Here is a 21,892-nt window from a genome sequence, read left to right as displayed (position 1 = left end):
TTCGCTTCATAAGCTTCGGGGTCAACTTTCCCAACAATAGCAAATTTTAATGTACATCGTTGCCTGAAATACTTGAAATAATTGGACATGGAGCAAGCCACCACTAGCCTTGGCTGTTACATTATATACATATCCATTTTATATTCTATTGATGAAGATTAATTTTTTCCAACAGGTTAATCAGTTGGTTAATGTAAATTATGTCTGGTTTAGCATGGCAGAAAAGTTTTTAAAAGAAGAGAAAATGGAATTAGAAATAGAGTTAAAAATGAAATTAGAAGTAGAGTTTAAATTAAAATTGGATTTAAAAGTATGTTTCATAAGTTGATGAAAGTGAGATATAAATTTTATTTAATATATCCATTTATAATGTAAAAGGACTTGAATGCCCTTGATTGAAAAATCTCTTCCCATCCGCTGCAGCCACCCAATTCCATCTAATCTCAGAATTAAAGAAAATTGAAACTAAAAGGTCATTGAATTCACTTGGAAGAAACCAAAAAAAAAAAAAAAGCTTGAATCAAAGAAGCCGAACTGTAATGAGATGGACCAAGAACAAATGGAAGGATGCAATGGATCACCTTATTTTGTAAATCAAACTGTATTGGATCTTCGACTTTTTTTCCGTTCATGTTCTTCACGGCATAGCTCGTTGCCAAGGGAGACTGACTAGAAATCAACTTTAAGATGAAATAGAGTAACTAAATACATAGATCAAAGAGGAAATCGAACTAGACATTGTCGTCTATCAGTCAGGAGTCTTCACAATTTGCTATTGTCCTTATCAGAGTTATTATCATCTGCTGTTGTCCTCTGCTTCCCCCTCTTTGAACTTGAATCGAAAATGGTGGGTCAAGTAACCACCCTGAGGTTGCTCCCTCTCTTTTATATCTACGATATCATCGAAACAACGAAATCTACTGCACCATGTTGAAGAACAAAGGGTTGATGGTGGTGATGGGTTCCTGATCATTTTGAACTTAGTTGAGCTTTGTTGCCATTGCGGATTGGAGCTACCAAAGAAGGAAGTGGGTCATCAATATCATTGAGGAAGAGGAGAGAATGTGAGAGCTTAAAGGGTAGAGATGGAAATGAATATGATGGAATTTTGTTCCATGGGAGTCTTGATGGTGTTCTATCAATTTTGATAGAAATGGCTTCCTTGAAGAATTAGAATCCCACCTATCAAATATATTAATTTTAGATCTTCACTTCTGCTTCTACTTTCATGGCCTCACTTCTAATTAATCAAATGAGCCATTACAGTATTTATCACATGTTGGCTTTCATGTAAAGTTAGTATGAGTTTCGTATATTGTATATGGTTAAAAAATAGACTTCATTTTTTATAATTTATGTTTAATATAATTTATTTAAATAATACTCCTTTAGTCTTATTTATAAGATACGTTCTAGAAAATTCACTTGGTTTCATTTATAAGTCACGATTTTAATTTTTTATATAATATTTAAAAATATTTTTAAAATTGCCCTTCATGAGAGAGAAAAAGTAACATAATATTATTTTTTTATATTTATTATATAGAACCATATTTAAAATTTTAAAAATTTATTTCCTCATTTTTTTTATATTAGCATTGGCAAGGTTGATAAAAATGATTTATATAGGGAAGGAGAAGACTATGAGTGTGTTTAGATTAAAAAATTTACAACTAAAATTAGAATTCAACTGAGGTTAGCAAATTGAGATTAGAAAAAAATTTAGTTAATGTAACGTGATTTATATTTGGATACCTTTTTTTTTAAAGTCAGTTAGATAAACTGAAATTTGTTTGGATGATTTGATTCAAAGTCAGTTGAGATGTTTAATAGCAAAAATAAACATGAATTTTTTTACCCTAAATATTAAATCTTAAATAAGAATGTTTGTATTTTTTACTAACTAATAAGTAAAAAATATTAGACTTAAAATCACAACTAATAAGTAAAATATCTTAAATATTCAATCATAAAAACCTAAAATAAATTAATATTTAATTGATATGATTTACAAGTTAATCTCTAATTATATCACAAACACGCTACATTTGTCTTGATGATTTGGGTAGATTTGACAAGGATGTCTCACTAATATCAATATCTTCCTTATGAATATCTACACTTTCATCTTAAGCTTGTATGAATTGCTCATCAGTTATTAAATTTCTCTTGATCAAGTTATGTATTGCTATTATTGCACAAGCAATTTGAACTTATGTTTTATATCTAAATTTGGACATTTTTCATATAATTGCACACTTATTCTTCCACATTTCAAAAGTTATTTTTATAATACATCTCAAACTTGAATGATAATAATTGAAGATCTCATTATTATTTATAAATCCTACAACTCGCCTATGGTCTAGAAGGTGATAACATTCGCAATGATATGGACCAAGATACCCATTTAATGTTAGATAACTAGAATCAACCTAATAATATTTACCTATTAAATAAAAGGAAGTATTATACATTTGACCAACATTAAATCAATGCAATAATAATTATAGTGACTTTAATAAAATATACCTAAAATTGGATGTAGAAAATGCATTAAAGGAGTTGATGTGGCATTATCAAACACTCGGGCATCATGAGCCATACCTTCCCATCTCATAATGACAAGAGTAAAACACATGTCCCAATCGCATATAGTCATGACATTCTGCATTGCATATCCCTTTCTTCCAATAAATTTGACCTGATCAGCAACACTAACCATGCATGGCACATGAGTGCCATCAATTGCTCCTATAACATCATTAAAGAATAGCCAGTATCATGGGTCATTTTAAATTTTTGAATGACATCATTGAAATAAAAGATCAGGTAGCTTTATGTTTGCCTTGAAAAGGTTAAGGCAGGCAACTAATACTTTATGAAAATTTCTATGGATAATTTCTCCTGAATGTTAAAATTGTTCCTATATCATTCTATTACCAACTCCATATCTAAAATTGTATTTAAAAACATTTTAACCATTTCTTCAACTCCCATTTTTTAGATTTCTTGAGACCAATATCAACTAGTGTTGTGCACAGTTACCTAAACAAATGTTTTTTCATTCAAAATATTTTATAACAACAATCAGTATGACCTTATAAAATCTCATTGACCCACATTTGCCCTGTTTGCCTGTTAGTTCTCTATAACTCTTTCCACACATGGAATCCTATATTCACTAACTAATTGACATATTTCTTCTTGCTTAGTTATATTTTACTGTAACAAGGGAAGTAGTTGATGAGCTACATCTATATCCCAACCTTCATTCCAACCTAACATATATTCATTTGAATCTTTCATGATTTTTCAACCTCAAGTAAAATAGTTTGTAAATATTATTTGTATATAACATAAAATAAATAGTATATAACTATCGTTCAACAACATAAAAAATAAAGCCTAAGATAAGCATTAGATAAGAGTTAAATATTTACTACAAACCAAGTCATCATAAGCATAGTAAACTACAAGTCAAAATAAAGCAACTACAAGTCAAACACATGTTAAGTCATCATAAACCTATATAAAAATTCATCCAGATGTATTCTTTAAAATAAAATCTAATGGATGGTAGACTTGGTGCTTCAACTAATTGACTAAGTGATCAAAATGATTTTTAAGTTGCTAATAAGCATCTCGCATAGGCTTTTACGGAACAAGATTGACATATTTTCAATGCAAATATTTATCACCAAAAACTTATAGAAGTCTATTTAGGTGAGCCACAACCTTAAAAACTCCTACATCATTTGTCAAAATCTTATTCACTGTCTCTATTATAGCTTTATTTTCCTTAGCTATTTTACTCATTGTATCTGCTATTTTCATTGAGGTAAGGACTTTTTGCTTTTTTCTTCTATCAACTCCTCCAACCCTCTTTCTCTTGCCTTGATTTCCATCACCACTAATTCCACTAATATTTGTGATGACATTCAAGCCCAATAGCTCATCAGTAATCCCTATAAGTACTACAGTGTCAGATAAATTTAACTCCTCTTCACTATCATCGAATCTTTCTTGAAGGTCAATGCTGGGGTGGTATACATCCTTATCGTCATCGTCATCCTCTATTTGGGTCTACATAGCAAATGGTATAAACAGTGTCTCCCCAATTGTCAAGACACCCCTAAATATCAAGGCTAATTCCCTTGTAAACATTAGCCCTTTATGTCTAAATTTTTCATAAAGGGGATTTTCCTACAAGAATTTAAATAACCAATAATTAATATTCTCAAATTAAATTCTAATCTAAAAAATACTTAATAACTAATCCATACTGAAATTTTTCGCTATCACCACTCATTTGGAGCATCGACAGTATTCTTGACACTATCCCATCTTAAGTTGGTTTCACTAGAAAACAACTTATATCATACGCTTCATTCTTTCTTTATGTTGTCCAGCTTATTTTTTAGTTGCTTTCGTTCATACCTTTTTCCCTTTTTTGCCTCAAATCCCTTGATTATTGCTTGCAACCATCTTTGTTGAAAGTAGTTCCTTTTCTTTATTTCTTGTATACTTGATCTAAATATTTCTTAATGAAAATTTCTGTCAAAGTTGAATTCCACAAAACTTTTTCTTTATCACTGTTCATTGTTCTATAAACTAGTGAGGCATCACAAACATACAAAATCAATAAATATATTCACATATGTGTATCAATTTGCCAAATTTTTTTTCTCTAGAATAACTCATACAAAAATAGGAAGAATCACCAAGCATTATTGAGCATACATGAAAATGAAGCAATACCAAGCATTCAGTTACAAGATGCGCACCAAGCATTCAGCTAAGGAAAAAAAATAAGAATCACTAGGGATCATTAGAAACATAGAACAGGCGTAAAAAAAAAGAACAGGTTGAAAATAAAAATAGAAGCCATAAGCTTCTCTTTTTGCCAAGGATGATCAAAAACTTCCTCCAAGGGTCATCACCAAGCTTTCAAAAAAGACAATAAACTAAAAAATGCGAATATAAGGTAAGAGACCAGAAAATGCATTTGAAAAAGGCAAGAGACCAAAAAATAATAAACAAGGAGACGAGCACAGTCATCCATTAACTCATGCATAATGCAAGAGACTAGAAAATACAACAGACTAGAGACTGCCGCACCAAAAAATGACCCTTATTTCAGTTAACAAGAAGCAGGCAATGAAAAAGGCAAAAGAGATGAAGGTTTGGGATGGACCAGAGATGCAAAAAGAAACCATGAATGTTTAACATATGGTTTAACTCGTTACTGGAAAACTATAAAGAAAGCGTCTATCAATAAACAGAGATGATATAACACTCTAACTGTAATAGGGATTAACTTGTTATTAGTAAACTATAAAGAGAAGTGTCGGGATCTGAGGTTTATATATCATTAGTATCTAAGATGAGAAAGAACAAGGATGGATTAGAGATGCGAAAAGAGTCCATGAACGAAAAAGGAAACAAGGAAGGCAAGGAAGGAGACAAAAAGAAGAAGCTTACTTGGCAAAGACAAGCGATGGGGAGTAGATCTGATGACTGGAAGTGCAGATCTAGTGGACCATGGCGAGGATCAAGAGGTGATAAGGAGAAAGACCACTTCCGAGCAGGGACACAAGAAGAGACGATAGCAAGCTAGAGACTGACCACAGGTTACTTGCTTCAACACAGTGGATATCAGCTTAGATGCCGCCACTTACATGAGTAATGAAGGTGAGGTTGCGATTTGGTTTAGTTCAACTTGCTAGGTCACGGGAGAAGAAAACACACACAGTGGGATAAAAAGCAAAGTTCGTGCCTCGTGGGATAGATAAATGAGAGGAGGGAGAAAGCAAAAAAAAAAAATTTAAAAGCTAATCAATGCTTCTAATGGCCATTAATCAACGAAACACAAGAGAAAAAATCCAACGCTAATAGGTTCTGAATTAACGCTCATTTAGCTCTAACTAAGGTTGATACATTTTGTCAATCCAAACATCATTTTTTAACCTTTTTATATCCTAACCTTAGCTTGGCTTACTCTAACTAAGGTTAGGATGTAAACCAAACATGCACTATATAATTCATAACGAAGTAGTGAATTGCATTGAGATGTTTGATTTTGACATCAAGAGCAGTTGAGGACCCTGATGTTGATGGCCATTGGTCATCTCAATCTTGAATATATCAATTTCTATTTATAGGGCCATGTCATATCGGTGTCACGAATTATATTCTGGAAGAATAACAAAGAAGTCTCGAAAGGATTAACTAATTCAAGTTACATTTTAAGTGTCAAACTTAAAAAATTTACAAATTCATTTCTCAATTTTATAACTACATTATAATAAATTTGTAATTTATTTTTAAAATTTTAATATGATCAAAGAATAAAAAAATATTTTCTTCTTAAAATTTAAAATACGAGTTACAAATTTATTACAATAGAGTTGTAAATTAAAGAGATTGAGTTATAAATTTTTTAAAATTTAACATTTAAGACCTAATTTAAATTAACTGATCTTTTTGAACCTCTGTCATTTTTTCCTATATTTTCTTACTTTAATTTAATTTGTATTTCATCAAAACCTGAAGATTCATAGTTCTGCAATTTCAAATAATAAATATTAAGCCTGCCCAAATGAAATATATATATATATATATATATACTGCTTGAATAAATTTTGAAATAAAAAAATGTAAATCATTATTGTCGGTATTGATTTTATATTATATCTCAATTTTTGTACAGCAATTTAGTATTTTATTCGCTCAAATCAAACAACATCTCGCGTTATTTATTTGCTTGCATCCTGCAAATACAATTGAAATTTAAAAAAAAAACAACTTCATTTATTATTATAACTAATTTCAATATGAAATTGTAAGTATTAAATTAATCCTATAATGTATTAGTCTCTGTGATTCGAACAGAGGTTTTTGCTGTGCATAGCTTTGCTAGGTCTAGGTATCTGTATGAGAGATGTCGCAAACTCTTAACTCATCCATAAAAAAATAATAATTTTATTTGGTGCTTTTAATAGAGAAATAAATATGAACTGAATTTAGCCTCATGAATTATAAAAACAATATCATGTCAGAAAAAATAATTATACATGCAGAGGTTGGCAAGTCACGACCTTTCAGCTTTTAGGCCATGTTAATAAAATTTTAATTTAAATATAATTGATATGTAAGAATTATAATTTTTAAAAATTTTAATTCCATCAAAAATATTAGAATCTAATTCCATCATATTGACCATAAAATTGATTCAATTTTCTTGAATTCAATTTGTGGACTCCACTATCTTCATCTTTTTTGTCCATTTATAATAAGGTAGGTCTTTTTAATTTTGAAAAAAAGGATAATTTGGTCTTTTCTTATTTTAAATACATATACAAATTAATATTATATTAAAATTTTATTTTTATATCAAATACACTTTTAAAATTTAATTCTATTTGGATTCTGATTTTAATTTTAATTTTAATTTCAATTTTCTTAAAAAATTTTCTATCACATCAAACGAGATTTTAGAATTTCAGCCATTTAAAGGTACACCGTACACATGGTTTAACCACGAACGGATTTTAGGATTTTTTTTTTCCACGTTTAACACCCATAAAAGCCAAAAGCCATATATAATTGCATAATCAAGTGAAGTAATTTCAATATTTATTTCTTTTTTGACCATGAATTTCAATATTTGTTTCACCATGACATAAAAAAATAAAAGATGATTTCATCATGAACAGAGATGTTGCGGAAAGTGGCTTTATTAAATTCAAGTGTTTTGTTTTCTAGCTGAGACTGCGCAAAGCCTAAATTGTGCAGATACCCACGCATGCAGTGATGACCAGGTCTTTGCTGACGGCCAAGCAAATCTTATGTTATGTTAAGAAAATATTAAAAAAAATTATATCTAAATCCCACGTGAACAAATTTATTATTAAGAGATTTAATAAAATTTTAAAAAAAATTTAAATCTCAAATCTTACATATTTATAATTTATAATTATTATTTAATTATTAATATTTTTAATCAAATTATAAATATAGAGGATTTAAAATTTAAAAGTATTTTATAAATTTTATGAAATTTTTTGATAATAAATTTTTTTATAAGATCCAGATGTCATTTTTCCAAATATTAAACTCATGGTGCTCAAGGCTGTGGGCAGGTGACAATTAGTCAATTACTAGTAAGTACAATTATGATTAAATTGATTGTATTATAATCAGCAATTCAGTGGCGAGAAACCGGGCATCGTAAGAATCTTTGAATAATTAATAACTAATACTGTATAATGGATTTGATATAATATACTGGGTGCAAACTTGTGACGAGTAATAGTGTAATACAAACCCCCGGTTTTGAGGTAATTAAATCAACAGTACTAACCCCCAAACCTCTCTCTCTCTGTCTCTCTCTCTCTCTCTCTCTCTCTCTATATATATATATATCTATCTCTCTTTCTGTGTGCCATAATTAGAGCGGCGAGGCTCGCTTGAGAAGTTGAAATAAATTATTACATGCATCAGCCCAGCAACCAAAATTTGGGGAAATTATGAATTTATTTGGTTTCTGCTTTCAAAAACAGTTCTTGTTTTTAAAAATAAAAAAATTATTTAGGTAAATATTTTGAATCTAATTGTTTTCATTTTTCTTTTTTTTAAAAATAAAAACATCTTAAATCTGCTTTCATTTCAGTTTTTTATTTTCAAAATAATTTATATTTAATTATTGAAAATTATAGTTATTATGACAAATGATTATCATAAGTCATTGCAATTAACTGCTGATGACCATTGTTTTTAGCAAATTTTTTAATTATGAAACTGTTTCTAAATTAAAGCAACTAAAAGAGTATTTTATTTTATTTTAAAAATTATATTGTAAACCAGTTTTTAAAAATAAAACATGAGAATATAAATCAAACGGACCCTGTCTAAACATTCCCACGGAGGTTCCATCACATATCTGTATAGAGTCGATTTCAGTTCAAAATTGGCGTATGAAATTGCATCAACACAAAAGTCCTTAGAGGACGATCAGGACCACCACCATTGTGAAAAGCCTCTGAAGAACTAGTTGCACTCTCACTTGTATGAAGTTATGATTTTTGCACGCCTTCAAGCTAACATTCAGGAGGAGATCATGTATCCCAGATGGTTGGATTGGAATCCCAAAACCTGTTCTCATTGTGGACGACGAATCCCAACTTTGAACATGTAACAGAGTAAGGCGGTGACCGGTAAACAAGGAGAGCGGGCGGAGAAATCCATTGACGTCACCGTTTGCGTCTTTTCTCCACTCTTTGGCGCCCTCGTCGCTTTCACTTGCCTTTCTCAGAGCTCCGTCTTTCCAAAAATAAAATCCCTCATCCTCTCCCCTCCTTTAATTTGCGTTGTGCGTTTCATATTTAATTCTGGCTCTCGACCAAAAATTGCCCAAACAATGATTAGAGAAGTTGACTTGAACTTGAATGTAACACCGTTTCAATGTTTCTTCATTTAGTGGACCCGTTCTCGGCCATTTGGATTCCTTGTCCCGCATAGACTCCTTCGAAATAGAAATTAACCAAATAAAATAATAACAAGCCCCTTCTTTTCTTTTAAGTGGATGAAAGGGAGAAGTGCAGAATCAAATTTCGTCCAAGATGAGGGCACAGTATCTAGTGTGTGGATGAATGTGCAATTAAAATTCTTCCTGACTAATTAACGTGACTCTGAATAACAAAAGGAACTTGTCTCTCACAAATAATGAGCCAAAATTCAATTTTTTATCAAAAGAGGTGTTTATATTTGTTTTCTAACCAGGTCTCGAATAAAATCTCTTCATGTAAGAGAAAACATGTACATAACAAAAAAAAAAATATTTAGGCTAGATATGCACGACTAGTTTTTAGATTCACTGCATACAAAGCAGAAGCTAGAAATTAATTAATTTCTAGAATCAAACTCCCCGGAGCCAAGAAAACAAGTAGAGGGGAGGTCATGCATGGAGGTTATTCATACACGTGTGTGTGTGTGTGGGATCAGCCTGACGATGAACTAAAGCCTTGAAGGCCCGTTTGCAAAAACTTATGTAACATCTTTAATTTTGTTAATTTTCTGTCTGAAAATTGTTTTTCTAACTAAAAATAAAAATGCAAAAATCATATCATCATGTCTCCCGCCACTCGCCAGAGACTGGCCGATGAATCCGGCGTCGGAGTTTTTTATTATTTGACCGCAGGGGATCCAAGCCGTCAAACATCCGTGTTATTCACAAAACTACTCGTACTGCTTCGCTGAAAAGCTCATCCTCACACGTGTCGCATAATTACATCCTCGTCGACAAGGATAACGAGAATGGCGTCGCTTTGGAGGTAAAATGGGCGGGGGAATACTAAGAAGTAAGAACGGTGAGGGAGGGAATAGAATAATGCGACATTCTATATTCTGGAGACATTGATAACAAGTTATTCTGAAGATCAAATGATCTGGTGAATAAAAGAATGATGACATTATTGCAGCTTTTAATTATTGGATGGAATCCAAGTTCCACCATCTCATTGTGAGTTCTTCCTTCAGGGAAAAGGATGTATGATGATAAGTTGAAGACAAGGGAAAATAATTAAAAAGGAGAAATAGAGTGAGGAAGTGGTCCCGTGATGATCACTGGTAGTGGGGGGGTCCCTGTGAAGGAAGAAGAAAGTAAAACGGGGACAACATTGTTGATAGACGAGACTCAAGAGAGTGGACCTAAATTCGATGCCCCCACTGGAGTCTGTTGCAGAAGGTTGTTTTCTGCGAATGCAAACATGTCCACGTGTAACATTTTTTTTTTGGTACCTTTTTTAGTATGAGTGAAAAATCAGGCCCTCGATCCAACAATTCCATCAGCCCAAACGTCCCTTGCCCCATGTTAAACCCTCACCCGACAGTCCAAAAACAGGGACATCGTGGGAGTTGATTTCAGTGCAAATCGCACATCACTTGAGTAGAGTTTTCATATATTGAAAATTTTGCTCATTTTTTGCATCTTTTAAATTTATCTGCATTTTAAAATTAAATGAAAAATTAAGTGATATCAGCATAATCGATTCATTTTTTTTATTTATATCATCTTGTTAATTTTCATGTACCCTGGAAAATTCATTCGCGCTCTTGTATGGAGTTTGGGAAATGGGAAGTATTAGTCATAATTGTGAACAGTACAGCCATGAATTGTAAAAGCCTTTAATATACTCTCTTCCAGGTATAGATTTGTAGTGATATAGGCCTTGTTTGTTTTCTATTTTTAAAAACTTTTGTTTATGTTTGAAAACAGAAAAATTTAAAAGCTTGTTGGATAAGTGTTTTTTCTTTTAATTGTTTTTAAAATTATTTTTATTTTTTTTCTCTTATATGAAGTTTGGGAAATGGGAAGTATTAATCATAATTTGTGAACAGTACAGCCATGAATTGTAAAAGCCTTTAATATACTCTCTTCCAGCTATAGATTTGTAGTGATATAGGTCTTGTTTGTTTTCTATTTTTAAAAATTTTTTTTATGTTTGAAAACAGAAAAATTTAAAAGCTTGTTGGATAAGTGTTTTTCCTTTTAATTATTTTTAAAATTATTTTTATTTTTAAAAAATAGAAACAATTTCAAATTGTTTTCATTTATTTTTCTTGTTTTTTAAAAATGTACTAAATTTAATTATTAAAAGTTATAGTTATCTTGACTAATTTCTATTATAAATTACTATTATTAATTACCTATAACCATCACTATCAGTCTTTTTTTAATTTTAAAATTATTTTTAAATTAACATAATCAAACGGATTTTTATTTCATTTTGTTTTAAAAACAATTTTAAAAATTGTATTATAAAAAATTTTTTAAAAATAAAAAATAAAAACAGAAATCAAACAAGTCTATAGTCTACCGTAAATTTTATTTTTTCTGAAGCTTTATTGTTTTTTTTTTTTTTGGGTTTTCCACATGTATGCTATTAGAGATAATCCTATTCGAAATACAATTAGGTACTAAATGCGTGTGCCTCTTTCAATGAGGATTTAAATCATTAGTTTATCACATAATACTTTTCATTAAACTCAACTCTTTTTTTTTTTAATAACAAAGGAGGGAACTAGCCCAAAGTTAAAAATCAAAGAGGTTGGGAATTTAATCCCATGACATCATGCTGAATCACAGCCCATGAGAAAATAGGGGCAAAATCAAAAATTCTAGAAATTGACAAATCATGTTTAGCTAACATATCTGTAGAACCATTGGCTTCCCTTGGAATGAAGCTTAAATGAAAATCCTCCCGAGCTCTTAAAAAATCTCTAATTTCCATGTACATGATGCTTCCCTTGACTTGGAATTATCCTCCACATGGAAAGATTCCACCAGGGTCTTAGAATCAGACTCAAAGATTACCTTAGAGAAGCCCAAATCAGATGCTAAAAGCAGCCCCTTCAGTAAGGCCCATTGCTCTGCCTCCATAGCCGAATAAGACCCAATGTGGTGGGAGAAACCTGTAACCTAGTTACCCTTTTCATCACGTAATAAACCTCTAGAGGATGCTCTATTGCCAAACCTCGACACTGCCCCATCCACGTTGAATTTAAATCATTGATTTGGAGGAGAGGTCCAAATACCCACATCACAATGTTCAGCCTAAAGAACAAAATGTTTCCAAATATAGCTTATGATAGTGGAAGGATCAGAGGATTTACAAAAATTATGTTTAAATATGAAGTCATTCCTCTAAATCCATAACTTCCAAATAGCAACACCCCATGCTAGATCCCAATTAGTAGCAAGGATAAGACCCGGCTGTCTTTTCATATTCATATCAAACCAATTCTCAAGAAATGAAAAAAAAGAATTATAAATGGTACATTAGGTTTACAAGTTTGCGCCATAACTGATCTGCATAGTGACAATCTCTAAGGATATGCAGGGTATTTTCCTCCTCATTTTTACCCCAGTCATAAAGTGGAGAAGTATTAACCCAATGATGCCTTCGGACATTGGTTGGTAACTTATTAAGAAAGCTTCTAAAAGAAAAAAATGAATCCTGTCAGCTCCTCTCCACCTTTAAATCCTCTTGTATAGGGGATTATACAAAGCTTCGTTATATCCTTCAATTAAATCACACGCACTTCAAGAGTGAAAGTACTTGTAGGACTAGCACCCCAAGACATTATATCTTCACGTCGATAGTGTGCAGGCAGAAAGGATGCTATTAAGTGTTGAATAACAGAATTATCCACCACCTCTTCAAGTCTAGAGAAATCCCACATACCATACTTCACACACTCAACCACTTTACTAGCATCCTCGTGTTTGATAAGGGTTTAGTACAGAAATTGTCGATTTTTTTTTTATATTTTCCATCAACCAAATGTCAACAAAGAAATTAACAGAATGCCAATTCTGAACTTGCCATCTCGTTCCTTTTTTCACAAATTCTTTTTGCTCACAAATGAAATGCCAAAGGAGAGGATCCCCTTCTCGGCAGTCAAAAGATCATGCTCATTAGTCAGCATGTATTTATGTTGCAAATCCTCATATCAAAGACCCTTTGAACTAGAGAGAAGGTTCCATGCTAATTTATTACCTGATGCCTTATTCAAGGAAATTAGATTTTGAAAACCCAATCCACCCAGCTATTTTGGCTTCTTGACTATCTTCCAATTAATGAGATGATAAATCTTATGCCTTTGATTACTACCCCATATAAAATTTTCTGCAATTTCTTCGTAGCATTACAGACCGAAATCGATAAATTTGCCAATTGCATAAGATAAAGTGGAATAATACTCATAATTGATTTAGCAAGGGTAATCCTTCTTGCAATAGAAAGGCAATTTACCTTCCAATTGGCCAACTTAGCTTCCACTCTATCAACAGCATACTTAAACCTTTTAGCAAGTTTACCAGAATTAGATATAGGAAATCCTAGATAATGCCCTGTATCCTTAGCGATTTTCACACCTGCTATTCTCATTTTTATTTAAATTTACCTTATAGCTTTTACATTTTTATTAATTTTGAACGAGGGACATCAGAAAGCCCGCAGCATTGATTAGGCTTCTTTTATGTGTAAATGGGTTTGGTTGAGGCAAGGTGCCACTCTGCTTTGATGGGTCATGAGTATTTGTAGGAAAAGGACTATGGCGAAGAAGATAAATTGAATTTCTTGAGAAATAAATGCACAATTTTGGGCCTCAAACAGATATGCTAAGAATAACACGTAGTTCTTTTAATTGTCAAAAGTAACCTAAAGATGGTTATTTTAAGGCCTAACAAGCAAGAAAAAACCTAGTAAATTTCACACGTATGAGATTCCTCAAGACCCAAACTAAACACTAACTATATCCAATGATCTTGAAAATGAGAACATCACACAAAAAAAAAACAAACAGAAAAAGACAGGCTAAGAGGGATTGGGTTTAATCTTTTACAATGTGACAAACTCAGTTTAAATTTTTGTTAGAAGAAATGTTTATATCTAGCATGTACAGTGTACTTAAATAGGCTGTAATAAAATAGTAGAGATAGCTTCTCTTTCAATGGCATGCCAGCTTGCCTTCGTATCTTGGTTGACCCGTGCTTACGTGATGAGACTTCCCGTCTGTTCTTAGGTTCGTGGACTCTGGCCTTATTTACAACTTATAAGGTCCAATAAAAGTCCAACGTGGCATTTTTATCGGTCAACTCCCCACCCACCAGTAATCTGCATTTCAGGGGCTCACGCTGCACTTGAAAGGATACAAATCTGGCGGGTGACTTGCAGCAACCTTACATTATCAAACATACATTTTTTTTTAAATCACTCCTGACAAATTTGCAGGTACGATTACCAAGCTGCTGTTTCTATTTAAATATAAACTATATATGTACATGGAGCGCGGCCAAGAGAGACAACATGATTGAAATATACCTGTCATCAACCAAAAAAAAAATAAAACGCCACCCCATGTGATGAAATCATGACAGCGTCAACAATATGATAACATCCAACTAAGGATTAACTCACCTTTCTGTCCACTTGTTGATAAACTCGTGTGGCTGAAACCCAACAAAAATTAAGGAACCTAGATAGAAATCACTGTCTGGTCGATGCAAGGGGCCAGGAAAAACTAACGAAGAAGGCGTTGATCCTGTCATCTTCAAATTCAGTCTTGAAAGATGGGCTCCAAAAAGGCACAAATACACCATGTGTGTGAGTGGGACGCACTAAATGGAACCTCAGAGTCTCAAACCCCGCATGTGTGGCTTCTCTCCACATGAATAGAGCAGCATATTTCTTAATCTGGAGAAATATCTCGTCTAGCTAAAACATGCAATGTGTTTCGACCCAAACTAATGAACTATCCCTGTTTAGCAAAATAATGATCCCAGCCTCGGTCAAATTCAGATAAACTGAGATAACATATCATTGAAAAAAAAAAATCAAAGTCCTCTCGTTTTTTATGACCGTAATTCTGCACTAGTATCATGTTCTAATTTCACGTATGAACGATGACTCTTAAATTGATGGACTCCTCTTCTAACTTCAAAAAGTTTATGCCAACCTGTTGTTCGGAAAAGAAAGAAGAAAAGCTTATATGAGCCGACCTTTCGCGTTTTCCATATCAGAATCAATAAAAAAAAGTTGATAATAATTGGATTAATAGGAAAGGATTTAGAGTTCAAATATATATTGTAGATGAGAAGAAAATTATATTGAGAAAACCATCTTGATTAGAATCCTAAATTGCTTTTGCAGATATAATTTTTAATATTTATTATATTTTACATTATAACTTATTTATTATATTTATTAATAATATACTGTCATATATTAATAATAATTTTTTTACATATCAATGTAAATCAATTATATTTTTAAATTTTTAAAATTTTAATTGATATTTTATGAACATAAATTTTTTTTTAAATTAATGGGCCAATTTATCCATATTTAAATTTGATCAAATAATATTAAATAATAATAGTTTTATAGAAAAATAATTCCTTGAAATTTATAAATTGAAAAAAAAAGGAAAAAAGAGGGAAAAGAATCTAATCACCAAATTAATTGGAAGAAAGGACTGAAATTGCAGAATAATGAAGAAAAAATGCAGAATCATTGAAGATAAACTCCAGGCTGTAGAAGAAAATTTGCAGATTTTGAATATGACCCCTTCATCTGATTAAATTATTGATGAGGTCTTTTCCTTTCTCCTAATTTTCACGAAGAAAAAAAGAAAAGAAGGGGGAGAGTGCGGCCGGTGAACGGTACCAAGATCTCGGGTCAACCACTGAATGGGTACCAAAACCTCAATGTTTTGAATTTGGGATTCTTGCAGTCTGCAACGTCTCCCTCTAAGAAACCCTAGTTACTCGGTATCTGCGTGCTTCTGTTCTGCTCCTTCTCTTTTGATGGGTTGGACTTTGCTCTTTTGGCTTCTATTCTGTTTCCCTCTCAACATTGCCCTCCTCGCCTCTACTTTCTACCAGGTATTGTTTACTTTACCAACTTCTTCTCTTCCTCCCCATTTCCTTCTTTTTGCCCCCTAAAGGATGAATTTTGTTGCCAGTGTGATTGCAAGACACGATTCACGTTAATTCTTTTCGTTTTCCTTTTGGCTCTAGCTTTTGATCTTGACGGACTTGGAAGCTGATTACGTCAACCCATATGATGCTTCATCTCGGATTAATTACTTCGTCCTTCCTGAGTTTATTGGGCAGGGGCTACTGTGTGCTCTCTTCCTCTTCACAGGGCACTGGTTCATGTTTTTGTTGACCGTTCCCCTTACTTGCTATCATGTGATGCTGTAAGTTTGATTTTTTATTTTAGGAGGATTATCTTTTTTTCTTGTTGTGCTTCCAAGTCTTTTTTTCCCTCTCTTGTTATTGTTATTATTTTTTTTTCGTTTTTTCTCATTTTATTATTTGATGGTTGGATGCTTCTGGAAGATGCTGTGCTCAACGTGCCATCTAGCTTCCTGTTTCAATTTGTTTACCTGGAAATCTATAAAAAAAATGTTGACTATATTTGGGTTGAATAACACTGAAATCTTTAAAGGAACTTACAATGCTGAGTATTTGAGTTAGAAATGAATTGCTACGTGTGTGTGTGTGTTTTTTTTTTTTTTTTTTGTCTGGCACTTCATATGGGTTTAGTCGTAGGATTCATATGTTCCCTTGTCATGATTATTTTATTTCAATGACATAGGTACGTGAAAAGGCAGCATCTCCTTGATGTCACTGAAGTGTTTAGGGTACTTAATTCTGAGAAGAAATATCGGATTGCTAAGCTTGCTTTCTACTTATCTCTCCTTCTCATCACTGTATTCAGGTTTGTCATGTTCTTGAAATTACACGCGCTGGTCTTTTGTACTTCGACTTGTGATTTCTCCCTGCATACTCTCAAGTGTTTTTTTTTTTTTTTAACTAAGGTTTTCTGGTACGAACCAACTTGATTATCTTTAAGAATCTGCATTCTAGATCAGACAGGATAACCGAAAGCATATGATTTCTTCTTTCTCAGACTAGTGGATATAATCTTGATGTGAGAGAGAGAATTTGCTGATTGAGAGCAGAAATGATGCTTAAGGGATGGGATACAGGATGCAAAACAATTGATGAGTTTGTAATAGTGTATGCAGATGTCACTAATGGCATGTAAGAAAGAAGAGTTACATGTTGCGGTGGTATTAAACGTGTAGAATGTGCACCCAACCTTGCCTTTAGGATCGGCTGTGATGTCAACCTACAACATCAAAATTAAAGTTAATCTAGCCACATCCTTTTCTGCGTCATCTTGTTTCAGTGCAGTTTTATTAGTCATCTTGTTATTTACATGGGGTCTGACCTGGCCTGACCATTGGTTTAGTTAAAACATAGCGTGGTAGTGAAGGGGGACTGAACTTAGCAGGGGCTTCGTGAAAGAACAGTTTGTACTTCACCAAATCAGAATGTGATTCATTTAGTTTTCTAGTTGCTTCTCTAGGACAGCAAAACTTGAATCATCTTGTCTACCCCTGCTTTTAGTTGGGTCTTGCCCTTGATGTCAAACTTAATTATGACGTCAAAAAGTATGTGAATCACTGAATACACAAATTTTCATACTCAGACCTCACTGACTAGGCCTTCTCAAGACCTGCCATCTTGGGACAGGTTGGTAGGCATATGGATCCTTGAACATATTTGTGAGATTTTCTGCCATATTCATTACAGTTGTTGGTATCTCAAGATTGTGAATATTTGGGTTGGGAGGGGGTGTTGAGGGTTGGTGAAGGATAGCATGTGAACAACTTTTTTCTAATAAGCCATTTCTGAATATGGAATATTTGAATGCTATAGATGACATTTATTCTGTAGCTTTATCTTTTGCCATTCAATTTTGATCTGTTTTCCTTCCTTCTCCTGTGGTCCTCTTCTAGCATTTGCTGCTTTTCTGGGGGATAACTCTTTGGTATCTGGTTAATTCTACGGTCTTCATGTCTGGCTATATATATCACCCCCAAGGAATCTAAAGGAAAAATTTTCTGCCACTTTTTCCTTGCAGGCTTACGTTATTTATTGTATACTATTTAGACCTTGATGATGACTGATGAATCTTCATGTAACCATTCCTTGAGCAATATAGCAACCACTCCGTAAGTTGCTTGTTTTTCTTAACCCTTTTCTTGGTCCCTTTTTTGTGGATATTTTGAATTCAATCTGTACTATTTGTTGAAGTCAACTGCGCATAGAAAAGGATTTGTTAGTCGATGGCTTGAATGAACTGGCAACTCGGGATACAGCCATCATTTGAATGAATATTAAGCTGCCTTGTTCGTAATAGCATGCCATCTGATTTTCATGGTTAGCCATAAAGGAGAGATAAAGCATATCAGCATATGTACTTTTGTCTGAGTCACATTCCTTAGAATGTTACATGTTGTAAACACCTCTATGCATGAACTTCTGCTACACAGTTAAAAATAGTTGATCTTTTCTTGGAACCCACAGACCAAAAAAGTTGATCTTCTTAAGCCTCGCTTAACCTTTGCTCCTGATGCTTGTTTGGCTTTTTGGGTGGCGCGGAATCGCAATTCCCAGGAAGAGGTGTGTCACGTCCAGCTATGGTTTGACGAGCTTGGAAAAGCTCTCTCTCTCTCTCTCTCTCTCGTGGACTTGTGCTTGGTATTTGTACTCGGGACCTCCAATTTAAGCCTTTGTGGGCTTACCATGAAGATCAAATCTGCCAGTCTTATTTTAGTTTTAAAAGGGGAGAGAATGGCAATCCTAAAACGCTTTCTATTACTGGAACAGGTTCGCTTCGAAGGGACCTGGGAAACCATAGGCCGCAATGGGTGATATGTACAAGCCCGAGGATAGACTCGCAATACCTCCGTCCAAGAGGCATTTACTTGAAGTTGATTAAGTTGGGTTGGTTGGGCCTCCTTGAGATAGGACTTCGTTTTTTTCTTAGGCTCTTTTTAAAAACCGTAAAGGCCCAAATAGGCGTCGCTCGCTGAAGGAACTTGATGAGTTAGGTGAGGAGCCATTTCCCGAAGCACCCGGCTGAGGGTGGTTTCCCAGTCGATGTCATCTCGTTTTGCTGTTACAGCTTATTTAGGCGGGGCAAGCCATCGTTAATTGAGTGTTGAAGCGGATCCGGATGATACTAAACGTATATTTAGAAATAGGTGGACTATGTACAGTATGTATGATTTGTTACTACACAATCTTCTTTATCTATATATAATATAAAACTTACAGGAAATCATTATTGTGAATTAATTTAAAAAGCGAAAACGAGTATATGATATCCTAAAGGTTCTTCATGAATGTTGAAGCAAACTATGTTCATAAAATGTTTGTGGCATTATTGGTATTAAAAAATGTTCAAGGCAACATGGAAATAAAATCTTTGTTGTTTCTTATAGGGAAGTATTTTAAAAAACCAGATTGATCATGAATTGATAAAGATAATGGTTTAAAGATCAGATCATGTTACTGATTATGATTTATTTAATATGTTTTTATTATGTCGAGCGTAGTGGTGTTATCATGTGTGTAGGTTAGGTGAAGTGAACCCCTCAGATTCATTAAGGTATGAGGAAATGACAGTTTGGGGGAGGGGGTGAAATGAGGAGGGGAACAGGGAGGAGGGCATGAGAAGTAGGACCCAACACTTTCTCCCTCCATCGGCGTGGAAATGCTATTACCCAGTGCGTCCACTTTCACAATTTAATAATCAATAATTAATAATTGATAATTGATGGTGGGCCCCATTCGTCTCATGATGGCTGATTAAGGCTGATGTTGTGGGCGGCCCTACCCAATTTGCTTCAGTGACGTCCTCTTCCATGTTGGGTCCTTTTCTGTCTCTGGGCCTTGTCCTCCCTTGTGGGCCCATTATCATCAAGGCCTGATGTGCCCTGCCCCCCGCGCCCTTTTCACCGGGGCCCACCCCCTCTGTCCTCCTTTTGAGTCCTTTTCTGTAATATCCTCCCCGCTTCTAGCTGTCTTTCTCTCTTCCCTAAACTACCCCCTCCAAGTTCCTCTGTCCATTCTCTTTTTCGTTGATAAAAAAATATGACCAATAAATAGGCTGCAACCCGGGAAATCAATGCCTATCACGGAATGGAATCAATGCCTCTTTCGCTTTGATTTGATTGGGTTTGATGAATATGTACTGTGGTCTGTTACCTATTTTACAGGTGCTTGTTGCCTAACATGTCTGTTACACTCACCTCCTCAAATTGCCCGCACCACTGTTCTCCACCCCCAAATGATTCCCCATTCCTTAATGGTCTTGAAAAACTTTTTAATCTACGATTTCCGGTGCGTAAAATTATCGTCTTCTATTTATCATTATCTTTCGCTTTACTAGTACGGTGAGTTCACTGCCTCCGGAGATATAATGGGCCTTCTTCACGTGGGCCGCACAATCCTTCAGGCCCACTGAAGAGGACATTCTCTCCTTCAATTTCTGCATTAAAAAGAAAAACAGAAAAGAAGCCGGGGGGGCAGAGAGAGGGGTGGGGGTGGATTCTAATTTATGAGGAGATCTTTTGTGGTCCAAAACTCCCCGGAAGAAGAACTGTTGCGAATTTGGTCAACTTCATCACCCTATCCACTTATCTCTTTCTCCACTATCGCTTCTCTTACTTATTCATCTATGCCTTGACTCTCCTGCGTCTTCTTTTTTCGCCGCTTCACCGTATTGAAGCTATTAACAATCAAATAAACATGTGATGAGGATAAGGAATAGAATACGATTGTAAAAAAAAAAAAATTAAAAGAAAGAAATGTTCATTACTCGCACGCAATCATCCATTATTGGTGGTTCTGCCTTTGTGTTGTAGTCCCCCCACCTTAAAAAAACGGATGAAGAATATGAGAATGTTGTCAGTATATGCCGAAGCAAACACTATAACAACAATAAGAAGGAAATCGGCACGCGCGCACGATGAAGCTTGCGTGTGAACATAATTTGAAATTACACCAGCGAGAGTAAGTGAGCATGAATGTCACATTTTTATATCTATCACTGCACAATTTTTTGGGTATAGTCCCGAAAAGAGAAAGAGAGAGAGAGAGAGAAGTAGTTATAGAAGCTGTGAGTGGAAGATTGGGAAGACAAGAAAGTCGGTCATTCTACAGAGGGGTGTGAACCGTGAAACTGGATGAATAGGATAGGAGTGGCCTATAAGGTTGTCAATCAGTGTGGAAGCACAAACATATGAATCCAGTACGAAGCAACCAACCTCCTCCGTCTGTCTCCCATCATATCATGCAGTGAACGGGAATCTCCAGCACAAATTGAAGACACACAAGTCCATTACAGCTCAGCTCGTAGGAGTGGACCCACATCTCAACGTTAGGCCCTTTGCAGGCCTAATGGGCCTTGTCTCCTTCCAGAAACAGGCCCAATCCCCCTTGTCAGCTCCTGTCTGGATGCTG

General features: G+C 34.0%; 1 protein-coding gene across 4 annotated transcripts; it reads left to right on the top strand.

Moving 5' to 3' along the window:
- The first annotated feature begins 16,113 nt into the window (after nucleotides 1-16,113).
- On the top strand, nucleotides 16,114-19,738 carry LOC129304951 (protein cornichon homolog 1-like). Of its 4 annotated transcripts, none has more exons than XM_054944805.1 (5): nucleotides 16,120-16,450; nucleotides 16,586-16,767; nucleotides 17,169-17,291; nucleotides 18,504-18,594; nucleotides 19,040-19,236. In XM_054944805.1, the coding sequence occupies exons 1-4, from the start codon at nucleotides 16,373-16,375 to the stop codon at nucleotides 18,547-18,549; spliced, it is 429 nt and encodes a 142-aa protein (XP_054800780.1). In that variant the 5' UTR covers nucleotides 16,120-16,372; the 3' UTR covers nucleotides 18,550-18,594; nucleotides 19,040-19,236. The 4 variants fall into 4 exon arrangements, with proteins under 4 accessions (XP_054800782.1, XP_054800780.1, XP_054800779.1 ...); XM_054944804.1 differs by lacking the exon at nucleotides 19,040-19,236 and adding an exon at nucleotides 19,253-19,738 and having other exon boundaries at nucleotides 16,122-16,450; XM_054944807.1 differs by lacking the exons at nucleotides 18,504-18,594; nucleotides 19,040-19,236 and adding an exon at nucleotides 19,253-19,738 and having other exon boundaries at nucleotides 16,114-16,450.
- The last annotated feature ends 2,154 nt before the right edge of the window (nucleotides 19,739-21,892 follow it).

The sequence above is a fragment of the Prosopis cineraria genome, unplaced genomic scaffold (assembly GCF_029017545.1).
Source record: "Prosopis cineraria cultivar Desert tree isolate PC_DT_omini unplaced genomic scaffold, ASM2901754v1 PC3, whole genome shotgun sequence".
Taxonomy (NCBI): Eukaryota; Viridiplantae; Streptophyta; class Magnoliopsida; order Fabales; family Fabaceae; genus Prosopis; species Prosopis cineraria.
Note: the sequence above shows the minus strand (reverse complement) of the source record. Positions and strands in the feature narration are given on the sequence as shown.